We start from the raw sequence: 17,314 nt of genomic DNA, 5'->3' as shown, positions 1-17,314 counted from the left end.
AAACCTTTCAACTACTTATTCTTTTTCTGTTGTCTTCTCTCTTTGAAGAAGACCGAACCAAATTAATAAGTCACTTTGATATAGACTAATAGACCTATTTTGATGAAGTTTAGATATTAGGGTTTATGTGCAAGATTTTAGAGAGAGAGAGAGAGATGGATACATTTGTAAAGAGAAAAAATGATTACAGAGGAAGAAAATTTAGATAGAGAAAAGGTGAAGAAAAATTTCATAGAGATAAAAAGGAGATGGGTAAATTTTTAGATAGAGAAAAAGTTACAGAATTTGAAAGAGATGAAAAAGAGAGAATTCAAACCCAAATTTGCAAAAGAGTGAAAAGAGTGTACGTGAACGATTTCACAATTTGAAATCGTAAAAAGAGAAAAATGAAAAGTATGAAAAGAAGATAAAACTGAATATGAGAATATCTTTGTCATTTGCAGATTTTTTTTTTTCTTTGTCATTTGAACTATGTTTTGTACATAAAACCTTCTAAACTATCACATTTAGTTGCAAAATATCCCATTAACTTACCTATTTTCATTAAATGACCATAATACCATTTCTTATTGAATTACACTTGATATATTTTTCTTGTTGAAAAAAATTCTGAAAAAAATTCATATTAATTTGATGAAATATTCTTCATTAAATTTGCATAAGTTTGCCTTTAATTTTTTAAATTAATTATTTAAATAAAAATCTTAAATAGAAAATTTTGAAACAATTTAAGTAATTTTTTAATTTTCATGAATATATTACATCAAAAAGAAGATATATTTTTATTTATTTATGTAATTTATTAAATTTTTATGAATATTTTTTGAAAAAGAAGATATTTTTTATACTGATTTTTTTTTTTTTTTTTTTCAAGTGAGTTTAATAAGTTTTATTATAATAAGTTAATAATTTTAGAAAATAATAGCTACAAATCCATTTATTTTTTTTCCATTTTTATAATCAATTGATACTAATTATAAAATTAAGGTAAATGATATAATTAATATTTAAATAAGAAAAAATATAATAAAAAATAATTTAATAAGAAATAAAAATTTAATAAGAAAGGGTAAAATAGACTTTTGTGATGAATTTGTCCTTAATTATAATAAATTAATAATTTAGGGAATAATTTTTAATTTAGGGGGGTTAATTGAAAAAAGTCAATAATTTGGAAAAGTTTTTTTTTTTTTTTTTTTGCATGTTACCTTTATTCTATATGAAAATGTGATATGTAAATTTAGAAAGTTGAGGACTAATTTACCACAACTAAATTGAGACGGATATGGTAATTTATATTTTGTCCTAACATATGATTTAATTTTCCTATTTTAAGTACTGAAACAGATCACTCCTTACCACTGTGGGACTGTACTTTGTTTCTCTCTTTTCAACGTCAGCATTCAAAGAAAAATGGCAGAAACGCCGATTCGATTCGGAATCCTTGGCTGTGCCGAAATTGCACGCAAGGTATCGCGAGCAATTACACTCGCGCCGAACGCCACCATCGCCGCCGTTGGCAGCCGCTCGATCGACAAGGCCACCAGATTCGCTGCCGCCAACGGCTTCCCTCCGGCGGTCAAGGTCTACGGCAGCTACGAGGCCATCCTCGATGACCCCGACATCGACGCCGTCTACGTCCCTCTTCCCACCAGCCTCCACGCGCGGTGGGCGCTGCTCGCCGCCCAGAAGAAGAAGCACTTGCTGCTCGAGAAGCCGGTGGCTCTCAACGTGGCCGAGTTCGACACGATTATCGAGGCGTGTGAATCCAATGGTGTGCAGTTCATGGATGCTACCATGTGGATGCATCACCCTCGGACGGCCAAGATGAAAGAGTTTCTCTCCGATTCTCACCGTTTCGGGGCACTTAAATCGGTATGTATATTGATAATTAGCATTTACATTTAGTATGTGGGTGTATATTTATTGAAATTAGTTGCTTTTTGTTATTAATTAACCATTTAGTTACTTTTTTGTTATTTATGTTTTTCAATAATTACCCAATTTTGGATATAGGGGATTTTTCTTTAATTTTTTAATTTTATTATTATTATTTTTTAATAAGTAATCTGAACTGGAAATCAATATGTGATTTTAATTTAATTTAATTTTATTTTATTTTTTTGATGGAAATGAATATGGTTGCTTGATTGAAGATTGAAAAAGTGTGTGTGTGTATATATATACATATGTATGTATTTTCTTGTATTCCAATCTTATTTTTTACTATTATTGTTTAATATCTAAAATGCTTTTAGCTCACAGTCATTGAGAAAGATGATACATTAATAGTTTATTTTCATTAGTATTTGCAGTTGCATCAATTCTGTGAAGCATTAGCTTGCCTAATGATTTGTAGTTATAAAAATATAATGGATATTTCTGGTCACTACTCATAAAAAACTACTCATTCCCAATCAATATGGCATTTTGTTGGCCTATCAAAATGACTTTTATGTGGTGAAAATTCAAAACATGGCTTGTCTTGTTTTTCTTGTTCATAATACATTTAGTTAATAGGACCCTTGTGTTATTATGCAAGACTTGTGCCCTTTATATATAAGCCTACAGAGGCTTATTAGGTTAGAGTGTTGAATATACAGTATATGTGTTTTGCTCTCTCTCTCTCTCTCTCTCGATTTTGAACATGGTATCAGAGCAAAATGATTATGGGTGTGAGAGTCAGTAGGTGGGTTGTTCTTGTATAAGATCTGAATCGCAATCAGAATCACGATTGTGGTTTTGGTGTCTCTGACGGCAGCTTCTCATTCGTCGTCATCGGCAATTCCTTATTCACCGTAGTCGGATCTGCAGCCTCGTTCGTCGTCATCAGATCTGAAGCTTGTTCGTCATCGTCTCTGCTTTCTTTGTTGTCGCCGGTAGCTCCTCTTTAGTTGTCAGCGAGCTCGCCGACATCTGCCATCTCGATTTGCAGAGGTGAGGTTGGTTTTTTGGCCGGAAGTTGCAACCGCTGCTTGTGATTGGGTTGCCGTCGGCAGCCGCTGCTTGTGATTGGGTTGCCGTCGCTTCCGCCGTGTTGTACACCGGTGTTTGTGAAGGTGTGAAGAAGAAGACCCGTGTTTGGCTACACGGTTATGCTATTCCAACCCTGGTTTACTAAACTTGGGATAGCTATTCCAATTCCGGTTTACTAAACCAGGGATAGCCCAGATCCGGTCTGTTTGCCTAGGATCCGACCCGTTTGTCCAGGATCCGGCTCGTTCCCAGGTTTGGCCAGAATACAAATTCTGCATTTTTTTTCCCTCTTCTTCTCTGTTTTCCTGGATTAAATATGGCGTCATGTTCAGATTTGCTTTCTCCCACATTAAGTATTTATTCTCCCATGACTTCAGTTAAACTCAATGGGAAGAACTACATATTGTGGGCTAAATCTGTTGCAATTTTTCTCAAAGGCAAAGGTCTTGGCAATCATCTGACTAAAGATAAACCCAAGGAAACTGATACTTCTTTTGATGCATGGGAAAAGGAAGATACTCAGATCATCTCTCTGCTGTTAAACAGTATTGAATCCCAAATCAATTCCACTTTACTTTACTTGGATACTGCCAAGGAGATATGGAACAGATTGCAGCAATTGTATTATGGGACAGGTAATATCACTCGTGTTTATGAGCTATGTAAGCAGTACTTCCATCTTGAACAAGGTAATCATAGTATAGAGGCGTATTATTCCACAGTTATGGGAGTCTATGAGGAGCTGAATATGTATCAGCCCATTACTGCTGATGTTCGCAGTATGCAACAACAACGTGAGGACTTTAATGTTGTCTATTTTCTCATCGGTCTGTCATCAACATATGAGCCTTTTCGTGCACAGATTATGGGCAGTCCCACCCTTCCCTCTCTTGCTGAGGTGTTCTCTCGACTTCAACGCGCTACACTTGCCAGTGACACCTCAAATTTGAATTTTGGGCAGAGTGGTGAGAGTTCAGCTTTGGTAGTTTCAAAGGGTGAACATAATGCTTATCGTGGAGGTCGTGGGGGACGCTCCACCTGTGGTGGTCGTGATTCACGGGGAGGACGTGGTCGTGGCAGGGAACCACGAAAATGTACTCATTGTGGCCTTTCTAATCATACTGTGAACTATTGTTGGGACCTTCATGGCAAACCATCTGGTTATGCCAATCAAGTTTCCTCCTCTCCGAATGATGTTGCTTCTCCATCTCACAACGTATCTGAATCAGAAACAGTCCCGGTTCCACGGGGTGAGTATAATCAGTTTTTGTCTTATAAGCAAGCATCTAATTCAACTTCCACGGCTACCTTTGCCTAGTCAGGTAATGCGCACACGTGTCTATTGTCTTCCACTCGCAGTCCTTGGATCATAGACACTGGAGCATCCGATCATATGACTGGATTTTCTTCTCGTCTATCTGATTTTAATTCTGTCCCTTCTTCTCAACGTGTTACTCTTGCTAATGGTTCATCCACTCAAGTTTTAGGTTCGGGGACTACTAAACTTAGTGATTCCTTGTCTCTCTCATCTGTTTTATATGTTCCGCAGTTTCCTTTAATTTAATGTCTATCAGTAAGCTTACTAAATCTCTCCAGTGCTTTGTTACATTTGATCCTACTTCTTGTGTGTTTCAGGATCTCAAGACGAAGAAGAAGATTGGTCGGGGCATGAAGCTGGTGGCTTATATTATTTTGATTTGGAACCTTATCCTATGGCTCTTCAGTCTTCTCTGTCTCCATTCCAGTGGCATTGTCGTCTTGGTCACCCGTCACTTTAAGTTTTGAAGCATCAAGTTCCTAGTCTTAGTCATTTGAAATTCTTGTCATGTGAAGTTTGTCAACTTAGTAAGCACCATCGCGTGTCTTTCAAGTCTAGGGTTAATCGTGTCTTTAGTCCTTTTCATTTGGTTCATTGAGATGTATGGGGTCCAATAAAGCATTCTTCAATTAATAAATTTCATTATTTTGTGACTTTTGTGGATGATTATTCTCGCCTGACTTGGTTGTTTCTATTGAAAGATCGTTCTGAGTTATTTTTAATTTTTCAAAAATTTCGCAAAGAAGTCAAAACTCAGTTTGGATGCCCAATTCGTATTCTACGTTCTGATAGTGCTAAGGAATATTCCTCAAACCCCTTTGATACATATCTTAGTGAAAAAGGAATTATTCATCAAAATTCATGTGTTTATACTCCTCAACAAAATGGAGTTGCAGAACGTAAGAATCGACACCTCTTAGAAGTAACCCGTGCTCTTTTGTTTCATATGCGTATGCCCAACGGTTTTGGAGTGATGCTGTTCTTACTGCCTGTCTCTTATTAACCGTATGCCATCATCTGTATTAGATGGCAAATCTCCATATTCTATCTTATTTCCTGATTCTCCCTTATTTTCTCTTCCTCCTAGAGTTTTTGGATGTGTATGTTATGTCCACAATCTTGGTCCTGGTTTTGATAAACTAGACCCTCGTGCCACAAAATGTGTCTTTCTTGGCTACTCTCGTTCTCATAAAGGTTATCGCTGCTATAGTCCTGTTTCTCAACGATACTTTATTAGCGCGGATGTAACCTTTTGTGAGTTCATCCCATATTTTTCAGATAATGATTCACTTCTTGATATCACTCTTGAGTCGCCTCTTCCTGCGGTTCCTCTTCCCTCACTTTCTCTTCAACCCAGCTCTCGTTCACCTGCCCCGTTACAGGTGGACAAAAGAAGACCAAAGCCATCTGCTGTCGTGCCTCCTCCATCATCTTCAGAGTCTTTGGATTCGACAAATTCCAATGTGTCTGATTCCTTGCCGATTGCACTTCGTAAAGCTCCTCGCTCGTGTGTTACTAAACATCCCATTGCTCATTATGTCTCTTATAATTCCTTATCGCCATCATTCTCATGTTTTTCCTCTAAGTTGTCTACTACATTTGTTCCAAAGACTGTGCAAGATGCTTTGTCTGATTCGGGCTGGAGGAAAGCCATGCAAGATAAAATGGATGCTTTGCATAAGAATGGCACATGGACTCTTGTTCCATTACCTCCAGGTGCCAAACCTGTTGGTTGTCGTTGGGTATATATTGTGAAGTATCTTCCAGATGGGTTCGTTGAGCGTTTAAAAGCCCGCCTTGTTGCCAAAGGTTATATCCAGACTTATGGTATTGACTATGATGAGACGTTTGCCCCTGTTGCTAAGATTTCTTTTATTCGTGTTTTGATTTCTCTTGCTGCTAATCGACATTGGCCTCTGTTTCAGTTAGACGTTAAAAATGCTTTTTTGCATGGTGACTTAGCAGAAGAGGTTTATATGGAGCAACTACCTGGGTTTGTTGCTCAGGGGGAGTATCTTCACACTGTTTGTCGCCTTAAAAAGGCCCTGTATGGATTGAAACAATCTCCATGGGCTTGGTTTGGAAAATTCTCTGAGGCAGCATTAAAGTTTGGTTTTCACAGGTGTCAGACTGACCATTCGGTATTTCACCAGCGCACTAAAGCTGGCTTCATAATTCTTGTGGTGTATGTAGATGATATTGTGATCACAGGTGATGATTCTAAAGGCATTGCTAAGTTGAAGTTGTTTCTGCAATATCAATTCCACGCTAAAGACTTGGGTAAACTTAGGTATTTCTTGGGTATTGAAGTTGCTAGATCCAAGATGGGTATAAGTTTATCCCAACGAAAGTATGTGTTGGACTTATTAGAAGAAACAGGTATGTTAGGTGGTCGTCCGGTTGATACTCCTATGGATTCAAATACAAAACTTGTAGCTGATGTGGGTGATCTATTTAATGACCTGGGCAGATTTCGTCGCCTTGTTGGGAAATTAATTTATCTCACTATCACTCGACTTGATATTTCATATGCTGTTAGTGTTGTAAGTCAGTTCATGGGAGCTCCTAGAATGCCACATTGGATTGTTGTTCTTCGGATTCTCTGATATCTCAAGCAAGCTCCAGGTTTTGGGTTACTATATAAACCAAATGGTCATCTCAAGGTGGAAGGTTTTACAGATGCCGACTGGGCCGGTTCTCCTTCAGATAAGAGATCTACTACAGGCTACTGCACATTTGTAGGAGGAAATCTAGTTACATGGCGAAGTAAAAAGCAAACGGTGGTAGCTCGATCTAGTGCTGAAGTTGAGTATAGGGCAATGGCCTATACCATTAGTGAGTTGACATGGATATAACATTTTCTAAAAGAACTTGGGTTGACAGTTGAAGCTCTTACTCCATTGTTCTGTGATAATCAAGCAGCAGTTCACATTGCATCAAATACTATGTTTCATGAGAGGACCAAACATATTGAAGTTGATTGTCACTTCATTCGAGAAAAAATATTATGTGGGAGCATCTCTACTCCATTTGTGAAGTCTGAAGATCAATTAGCTGATATGTTTACCAAAGCATTGGGTCATAATTAAGAACTATCTGTTTTAAGCTGGGATTATTTGATATATATTCTCCAGCTTGAGGGGGAGTGTTAGAAGTTATATATATATATGTTGGGTCATTATGTAATTACATGTAGTTAATAGGACCCTTGTGTTATTATGCAAGACTTGTACCCTTTATATATTGTAAAAATGAAGATATGTATATTGTAGAAATACACAGAGAGAGAGAGAGAGAGACCGTAAGAGAGAGCCTCTAAAGTAACTTCTCATATTTTCATTATACAAACCCTAAAACATAAGGAGAGTTTATATACAATACAATACAATAAAGGCCTAATTACATAACAGCCACAAACCCTATATCTAATTACCATAAGACCCCAACCTAAATGCATATATACATATAAGTGTTTCAACACTCCCCCTCAAGCTGGAGAATATATATCATATAATCCTAGCTTGGAACAAATTATTTTTAACCGATTATGACCAAGAGCCTTAGTAAACATATCAGCTAGTTGGTCTTCAGACTTCACGAATGGAGTAGAAATATTTCCACTCAATATTTTCTCTCGAGTGAAGTGACAATCAACTTCAATGTGCTTGGTTCTTTCATGAAAAACCGGATTGGATGCGATGTGAATAGCTGCTTGGTTATCACATAGCAGTGGAATAGGAGTCTTGACTATTAACCCAAGTTCTTCAAGAAAGTGTTGAATCCACGTTAACTCACTAGAGGTATGGGCCATCGCCCTGTATTCTGCTTCAGCGCTAGACCGTGCTACAACTGTTTGCTTCTTACTTTTCCATGTAACAAGGTTTCCACCAACAAGTGTACAATAGCCTGTAGTAGATTTCTTATCTGAGGGAGAGCCAGCCCAGTCAGCATCTGTGAAACCTGTCACATTAAGATGACCATTAGGTTTATATAATAATCCAAAACCTGGAGCTTGTTTGAGATATCGAATAATTTGAAGAACAGCATTCCAATGTGGTACTCTAGGAACACTCATGAACTGACTTACAACACTAACTGCATATGAAATGTCAGGTCGGGTGATAGTGAGATAAATTAATTTCCCAACTAGATGTCGATATCTGCCATGATCGTAAAATAAATCACCCTCATCAAGTAATAATTTTATATTTGGGTTCATAGGAGCATCAGCAGGGCGAGTACCTAACATACCTGTTTCTTTTAACAAGTCCAACACATATTTTCTTTGAGATAGACTTATACCTTCCTTGGATCTAGCAACCTCAATACCCAAGAAATATTTGAGTTTGCCTAGATCCTTTGTGTGAAACCGATTCTGCAAGAACAATTTTAACTTTGCAATGCCGTCAGAATTATCACCTGTTATAACAATATCATCTACATATACCACAAGAAATATAAAGCCAATTTTAGTATGTTGGTGAAATACCGAATGATCTGTCTCACATCTGTTAAGGCCAAAGGAAAGTACCGCCTCGGAGAATTTTCCAAACCAAGCCCTTGGAGATTGTTTCAATCCGTACAGGGCCTTTTTAAGTCGACATACAGCATAACGAGACTCCCCCTGAGCAACAAATCCAGGTGGTTGCTCCATGTAAACCTCTTCATGTAAGTCACCATGTAAGAAAGCATTTTTCACATCTAATTGAAACAATGGCCAATTACGATTGGCGGCAATAGAAATAAGGATTCGGATAGAAGAAATTTTCGCAACAGGAGAAAAGGTCTCATCATAATCAATACCATAGGTTTGTGTGTATCCCTTTGCAACAAGACGAGCCTTTAATCGCTCAACAGATCCATCATGGAGATATTTGATAGTGTAGACCCACTTACAACCAACCGTTTTGGAACCGAGGGGTAAGGAAACAAGATCCCATGTCCCATTATGATGAAGAGCATCCATTTCATCTATCATGGCTTTGCGCCAAGCTGTATCAGATAGAGCATCCTGTACAGTTTTTGGAACAGCAGTAGCAGATAACGTGGATAAAAAACAAGAAAATGAGGGCGATACCTTTTTATAGGAAACAAAGTTAGATATGGGGTGTGCAGTGACATAGGAGCGAACACCCTTACGTAATGCAATAGGAAGATCATCAGTAGCAGGAGGAGCCTCAATAGAAGTAGACAATTGGGGGGGGGGCTACTCGTGATCGACGGCTATACACTTGAAGAGGCGGTGGCACATGAGGTGATTGTGGTGGGTCACAGGGTAATGAATTTGACACAACAGGTAACGGAAGCAGCAGCTCGGTATCTAAAGACTAACTATGTGAAGAAAAATAAGGAGTATCCTCAAAAAATGTAACGTCCATGCATACAAAAGCCTTATGAGTGCTAGGATCCCAGCATTTATAACCTTTTTGAGTCCGAGAGTATCCAATAAAGACACATTTAATGGCACGAGGAGACAATTTATCAGCCCCAGGACGTAATATGTGAGCAAAGCACACACACCCAAAAACACGAGGCGGCAATGCAAATAATGGTCGAGTAGGAAAAACAAAGGAGTAAGGACATTTCCAATTAAGAACGGAAGATGGCATACGATTAATTAAATAACAAGCAGTTAAAACAGCATCACCCCAAAATGCTTTTGGAAGATGCATATGTATCATCAATGTACGAGCTATTTCAATTAAATGCCTATTTTTCCGTTCAGCTACGCCATTTTGTTGAGGAGTATAAGAACAAGAAGTTTGGTGCAAAATACCACGGGAGTCACAAAAATTAGAAATAGCACCTTTGACATACTCCATAGCATTATCAGATTGTAAAGTGCGTATAACACACCCAAATTGGACCTCAATTTCTTTTAAAAATATTTGAAATATGGAAAACAGTTCAGAACGGTCTTTCATTAAAAACAACCAAGTCAACAAAATAAGAAAAACCTGAGTGACTAGTGTGACGAGCGGGACCCCAAATGTCCGTATGTACTAATTCAAATAAAGAAGACCGACGATTAACAATACGAGGAGGGAACGACACTCTATGGTGCTTACCCAACTGACAAGACTCACAATTTAAAATAGGTACCGACTCAAGGAAAGGCAAAGCAGACTTCAAATACCGCAACGAGGGATGACCTAACCGGTAATGCCACTGGTACACAGACATCTGGGAATGTAAAGCAACAGTGGAAGGTTTGCAATCCAAATAGTATAGGCCATTTCTGTTACTGCCCCCACCAATCGTCTGTTTTGTGTTGAGGTCCTGAAAGACACAAGACGAAGGATAAAATGTGACAAAACACTTCAGAGCTTGAGTCAATTTACTTACAGATAATAAATTAAAAGGAAAATTTGGAACTAATTGCACAGAGGATAAAGAAATGGATGGGGTTAATTTAATTGTTCCCTGGCCAATAATGGAACATGTTCTACCATCAGCCAGAGTAACAAAAGATGAGGAACTAGACTTCTGAAAGTTAGAAAATAGAGAGGCATCACCTGTGAGATGGGTAGAAGCCCCAGAGTCAATGACCCAAGGGGGATGTTGAAGTCTGTAAATCGGACAAGCATGCAATATTACCTGATTGCGCAAAATTAACTACATCAGTAGAGTTGGGATGTGTCCGGTTGATCAAAGCACTGAACTCAGCTCGTGATAGTGATAGTGTCACAGTGTCACTAGTAGCTGCAGGTGATGGTAATACAGAAGTCTGACCAAGAGAGGGATGAGACCCCGCAAGGTCAGAGGAAGATACTGCTTGATTTGCCCATGCTGGTTTCCCATGAAGAGTCTAACAGTTCTCAACAGAATGGTTAGTACCTTTACAGTGGCTGCACATACGAGTGTCACTACGTCCACGACCACGGCGATTGCGACTTCTATCGCGGCCACTACCGCCACGAGAACTACCTGAATTTCCACCATACCCTCTGTTGCCACTAGGAATATCTCCTGAATTTCCACCATACCCTCTGTTGCCAGTAGAACTATCATGACCTCTAGAGGACTGTGGAAAAATAGAAGGAATCATCATAGCTGAATTTTCTTTCATTCCAGTGGGTGTCACATGTGATTGTTCTGAAACCCTAAGTAGGCGGGAGTAAATGTTACCCAAAGATGGAAGTCCTCCATCACCCGCAAGAATCTGGTCCCGAATATTATGAAGGTTCGGGTGCAAACCAGCAAGAAAAATTGAAACAGAAAATTCCTCACGTTGTCGCTTGAGAACATCAGGATCAGTAGTCAAGGGGTGGTACTGATTTAACTCATCTAACAGGCTTTTGAAATTACTGTAATACTCACCAAGCCCTTGACCAGAGAAGTCAAATTGACGAGAATGAAATATCTTTTCATACAAAGAATATATGCGCGAAACATTTGTGTCCATGGAATAAGTTTCTTTAACTGCATCCCAGATTGCCTTGGCAGTGTTGACAAACATAAAGGTGGATGCAATTGAAGGTTCCATACTGTTCCACAACCAAGACATAACCATATAGTTATCAGTTTCCCATTCCTCATATGTTGCTGATGTTTTTGATGGAGGATCAGTAGTAATAAACTTCAGCTTTCGTCGGGCACCTAAAGAAATCTTTACTGCTTGAGCCCATAGTAAGTAATTGGAATTACTTAATTTCATAGATGTAATTTGCAGCCCAATAGGATCAACATATGTTGCAGAAGATTTAACTCCAGAAGACCCAGAGGCAACATTTGAATCTTCCGGCATGGAGATGTGAATATGAAAAGAAAAAGAAAACTTATCTTTGCCAAGTTACCAAAGAGGCTGTTGCACACGAGAAGGCAAGACCAGAGTTTAACCGCGAACAAAAGAAGATTCGGTGCGGAACAGACCCGGCAAGAGAATCGGGCCGGATCCTGGATCGGGTCTAACGGGCCGGATCCTGGATCGGGTCGAACGGGCCAGATCCTGAATCGGGTCTAGCGGGCCGGACCTTGGATCGGGCCGAAACAAATCCGGTTTATATTAACCTGGATTAGGATAGCGAGCACCTGTAGCCAAACACCATTCGTCTCTCAACTCTCCGGCGAGTACGCAGCGGCAGCGGCAACGACGATGGAATAAGCAAGCAGCGATGCACCTCGCAACAGCAGTCGGTGACCAAACAACGACCAGCAACGACGACGACAGCCGCCGGTGACCAAGCAGCAAGCAGCGACGGCAAGAGAAGGCGGCGAGTAACAAAACTGGGTTTCAGATCTGAGACCAAACGACGAGAGACGAGCGACGACGACGAGAAATGGCGGCGAGCTCGTCGACACCCAAAAACGGCAACAACACCACCGTCGCGAACAGATCTATACCGTCGTGAGCTCTGAACTCTATAGATCTATACAAGAACAATACAATTGCAATTTCCCACACTCACAATTTTGATCCGCTCTGATACCATGTAAAAATGAAGATATGTATATTGTAGAAATACACAGATAGAGAGAGAGAGAGAGAGAGACCGTAAGAGAGAGCCTCTGAAGTAACTTCTCATATTTTCATTATACAAACCCTAAAACATAAGGAGAGTTTATATACAATACAATACAATAAAGGCCTAATTACATAACAGCCACAAACCCTATATCTAATTACCATAAGACCCCAACCTAAATGCATATATACATATAAGTGTTTCAACATATATAGGCCTACACAGGCTTATTAGGTTAGAGTGTTGAATATACAGTATATGTGTTATGCTCTCTCTCTCTCTCTCTCTCGATTTTGAACACTCTATAACCTCTTTTTACTTTCAAAAAATTACCTCAAGAAATACGATTTTATCACCAATTTTCTCAACTGTCTGCTAACCAAATGCGCAAAGACACATGTTTCTCAAAGACAGAAACTTCCTTGATTGAAGAATGGGTAATTACAGTTCTGGCGTTTTAACTTTCTAATGGCCTTCTTGCCAAGCAAGCACCTTTGCTACTTGTGCGAACTCATTGGCGACAATATTTGCAAGTATGGTAAAAGTATTATTATTATTATTTTTTGTATGACATTTTTTTGAGTGGTAATTTCTGAAATCTATATACTTAGGTCTAGGGTTGAGTTAAGGTAGCCATCATGAGGGTCCAGGTGCATTATATGCATGGCAGACTTGTGGACATTAGATGTGATTAGACAACTAAAGAACCAGGGATCTGAGGGACTGGGGGGACTAAATTTCTTGGAAGTCCAAGGTGTAAAGTGTGAGAAATTTGTGATAAACTCCATTACTGCACTTGTTAGAGGATTCGAGGAATGATTTGGATGTACAACAATAGTCTAAAGATGAGGTGGCCAAGGTGAAAGTGCAGGGAAGTCCAGGGGATGGGAGACTAGGTATTAAAGGAGGTAGTTCCTCAAGTTGTCGTATGATGCTTGGATTGGAAGTCCGGAGTGTGTGATGGTTCCATAGTGCAGAGTATTCCAGACTCCAAGGGTAGGCTTCCAAGGAGTTGGTCTAGACTTCAGGGAGACACCTTGGGAGATATAAGTGTAAACCCCAATCAAGGTGTCCAAGGCCTTAGAAGATACAGGTTAGAGTGAGAGTTCATCCCATGGTTCAAGGTGTTTCCAGGGTCACAATGTGAGCTTTCGAGGAGCTGGCCAGGACCTTGGAAAGTGACCCCAGAAAGTATACATATAAACTTCAACAAGTGTGTGAAGCCTTAGAAAATCCAAGTAGAGATAAGAGGGATGCTAGTTTAGAGAGAGAAATGTCTGCTATAGAGAGAGTTTGTGCTTCGGTTCAGGTGGTTGAAGAGTATTAAATGAGGGGGTGAAGGGTCCTACTTATAGTGGGAAAGAACGAGGGTAAAATGGTCATTTTCCAAGGTCCCAAGGTCTAATGCATAAGGGCCTACAGTCGGTATATAGAGGTCAATTCAAGGAAGTCATAATGAGATCAAAGTAATCATATATTGTATTGAATGCATGTCAGCCTTGCTTCCATGGAGTTGTCATCACATTAAATGTAATTAGAGAACTAAAGACAATGATATCTGAGGAGTTGGGAAAAGGTGCATTCGAGGTGCACCGTGGTAGAGAAGGTTGTGTTTGAGGAAGGGTATGGGAGTAAGAAAAGGTTGTATTTAAGAAATGACCTGATCTTCATTACCAACCATCCCTAAGCCAAAACATCCTTGAGCTTCAATTACTAGGCTCTGCCACCCTAGCCTAGGTGGCTCATCCGAGACGCTATGTTTCCCCAGAGGCACTTCCTTCCAAGATTTGTGAGGGAAGTTCATTGGAAACTCCAGAGTTAAAACACCTGCAAAGAAGGGCATTTAATGGGACATAATATCAATTCAAATAATATGATCAAACAACTTTATAGAATTCTCAAAGACTAGGCATGAGAGTCTCCCCGAAAATTAAGTGTGGGGTATCCACTTGTCTTTCCAAAGCATATACTTACAGATTCTAATCATTCGCTCTCATCAACAAAATGAACTGATTGCACTCTTATAGCTGTACTGATCCTTGACTCTCTCTCTCTCTCTCACGCACACGCACACGCACACGCACACGCACACGATCAAACTGGACTGCATATCTTTTTAAAGTCTGTTCAAGCTATATGCATTAATGTGGATCACAAGAAATAAATGAGTAAAACTTGAATCTTATATTTTGTAAAATGTTTATTGCTTTCGGATGACTCTATTCATTATAGTTCTTCTCTTCGGCAACATTATAAAGAATCATTCTTGTAAGGTTGGAGGGATTTTCAACCATAAAGATATCAATGCTGTGTTCGTAGGCAAAAATAAGCCAACTATGTAATGATTTGACTTCTGCAACTAACTTACCCCACTTCTCTTTGATGCTTGAAACAGATGTTGATCTTGATTCTCTAACAGACATATTTTTGCATCCTTTTCTTCTTTTTGCATGACTGACCCTCTTGAATTGAGCTCATTTGGAGTTTTCCAACATACAACAGCAGTCAATTTCGAAAAGTGAGGGAAATATTTTGAAATTACCAGCTGCGTTTTCCGCTATGGAGTGAGAAATTGAATCATATCCTTCCATTCATATGGCATAAGCCATTCTTGATACCCTTCGTCCTCCTTCCTTCTCCCACCCTCTCTCTCTCACACACACAAACAAACACACAGAGAGACTAATCATTCTTGTTTTTCTTCCAAATTGGCCAACCTTTGCCTAGGTAGGCGGGGGAATGAGTTGCTGGAAATGGGTGATGTTTGCATCATTGAAAGATGAGTATAGAGTTCACTACATAGTCATGTATCATGAACAAGGAGGTTTTAATCTGAAGACCTTTTGTAATTAGTGAAGGGGTGATATCGCACATATGACACTCCCTAGACCCACAGTGGCGGGAGTCTCGTTCCTTGGGCTAGCCCTTTAATTAATCGACACTTTACGTGGGAAAGATTATTTTCTACCAGTGGTGTCCAAATGGTTGGTGCCAGACCCCACAGTGGCGGGAGCCTCGTACACTGAGCTAGCCCTTTAATTAATTGACTCTTTACGCGGAATTTTTTTTTTCCTACCAGTGGTGCCCAAATGGTTGGTGTGTGTGAGAGTTTTGGTGGATGAGATAAAGATACATGCTTGCATTTCAACAGTTTGGCTTGTGTTTATATTACGAATATCGTTTCTTCTTTTAAATATTGTGATAATCCATTCCATCTACTTCCACATTGATGATGCATGCGATTGAAATAACAGCCTTTTTCTTGTTGAATTCATGAGTCATGTGGCCTTATTGTTGATGAATTATGTGTTTTCAAATTGAATATGCATCTTCTTAATCACTTAATCAAGTATTTAATGTGATCTGCTAGAAAAATGATCTCTTGTAAATCCCACAGGTACACAGCGTCTTTACATTTGCCAGTGACCCAGATTTTCTCAAGAATGACATTCGTGTGAAGCCAGATCTTGATAGCCTTGGTGCTCTTGGTGATGTTGGGTGGTATGCCATCAGGTCAATCCTATGGGCAGCTGATTTTGAACTACCTAAATCGGTAATAGCTCTGCGTGAGCCTGTTCTCAACGAAGCAGGAGTAATTCTATCTTGCGGCTCTTCTTTATACTGGGAAGATGGGAAGGTAGCAACCTTCCATTGCTCTTTTCTCTCCCACTTGACCATGGATGTCACCGCTATTGGAACGAAGGGAACTTTGCATCTCAACGACTTTGTTATCCCTTTTGAAGAGAACAAGGCTTCATTTTCTTTTGCTTCCGAATCTGGGTTCACTGAACTCGTGACAGGTTGGGTACCAGTGCCAAGCAAGCACATTGTCGTGACAGATCTTCCCCAGGAAGCTCTAATGGTGAAGGAGTTTTCTGGATTGGTTGGAGGTATTAAAAGAAATGGTTTGAAACCTGAGAAGAAGTGGCCTACTCTGAGTAGGAAGACACAAATGGTTCTGAATGCAGTCAAGGCATCCATCGAGAAAGGTTTCGAGCCCGTCGAGGTTGGGAATTAAATATGGATTTTCGGATCTCCTCCCACTGAAATTGATCTTGTGTGTAAATCTAAATTGTTCTCACCCCATTGTGAGTTTGATTATGTATTTGGCATGGTATAATTTCAAGGTTGAGTTGTGATTCAAATATCACATTTATCTTTTCTATTGTTATTTTTTTATGATATTTATATCTAATAAGATGTAAAAATATTAAACAAGACTCCATGCTTTTTTGCCACTTGATTTGGATCATCTGCTGTGCATTGTCTAGTTCTGGGACCACCATCTCAAATATGGTCCCGACCAATCATAGCAAACGAATGGAACCGTTGCAGCTAGTTAGATTTCAAAATATTGAAAGTGAGTAAATATTGTATGGAGATTTAGCGACGAATATATATATATTTTTTTGGTATCATCACCGTTGCAATATAGGGGATGAACCAGTGAGAAAAAAATTTCTTCACCGAAGGTTAACAGCTGCAAAATTCATGAATTTGCGACGAAACTTATTTGTTGCAGATCCTCATTCAGTCATTTAGGTTGTTTGTTTCA

At 39.3% G+C, this 17,314-nt stretch overlaps 1 protein-coding gene across 1 annotated transcript; it reads left to right on the top strand.

Annotated features, from left to right (window-relative positions):
- The first annotated feature begins 1,348 nt into the window (after positions 1-1,348).
- LOC132274257 (uncharacterized oxidoreductase At4g09670-like) lies at positions 1,349-16,922 on the top strand. Its single transcript, XM_059775490.1, has 2 exons — positions 1,349-1,875; positions 16,157-16,922. The coding sequence occupies exons 1-2, from the start codon at positions 1,414-1,416 to the stop codon at positions 16,775-16,777; spliced, it is 1,083 nt and encodes a 360-aa protein (XP_059631473.1). The 5' UTR covers positions 1,349-1,413; the 3' UTR covers positions 16,778-16,922.
- The last annotated feature ends 392 nt before the right edge of the window (positions 16,923-17,314 follow it).

The sequence above is a fragment of the Cornus florida genome, unplaced genomic scaffold, assembly GCF_030987335.1.
Source record: "Cornus florida cultivar Cherokee Brave unplaced genomic scaffold, ASM3098733v1 CherokeeBrave_3.0.0_Hap2_Chr09, whole genome shotgun sequence".
Lineage (NCBI taxonomy): Eukaryota > Viridiplantae > Streptophyta > Magnoliopsida > Cornales > Cornaceae > Cornus > Cornus florida.
This window is presented reverse-complemented; position numbering and strand designations above follow the sequence as displayed.

Coding starts and splice junctions, on each gene's coding strand:
- LOC132274257 (XM_059775490.1), top strand. CDS start 1,414: ATGGCAGAAACGCCGATTCGATTCGGAATCCTTGGCTGTGCCGAAATT. Junction 1,876..16,156: donor GTTTCGGGGCACTTAAATCG/GTATGTATATTG, acceptor TAAATCCCACAG/GTACACAGCGTCTTTACATT.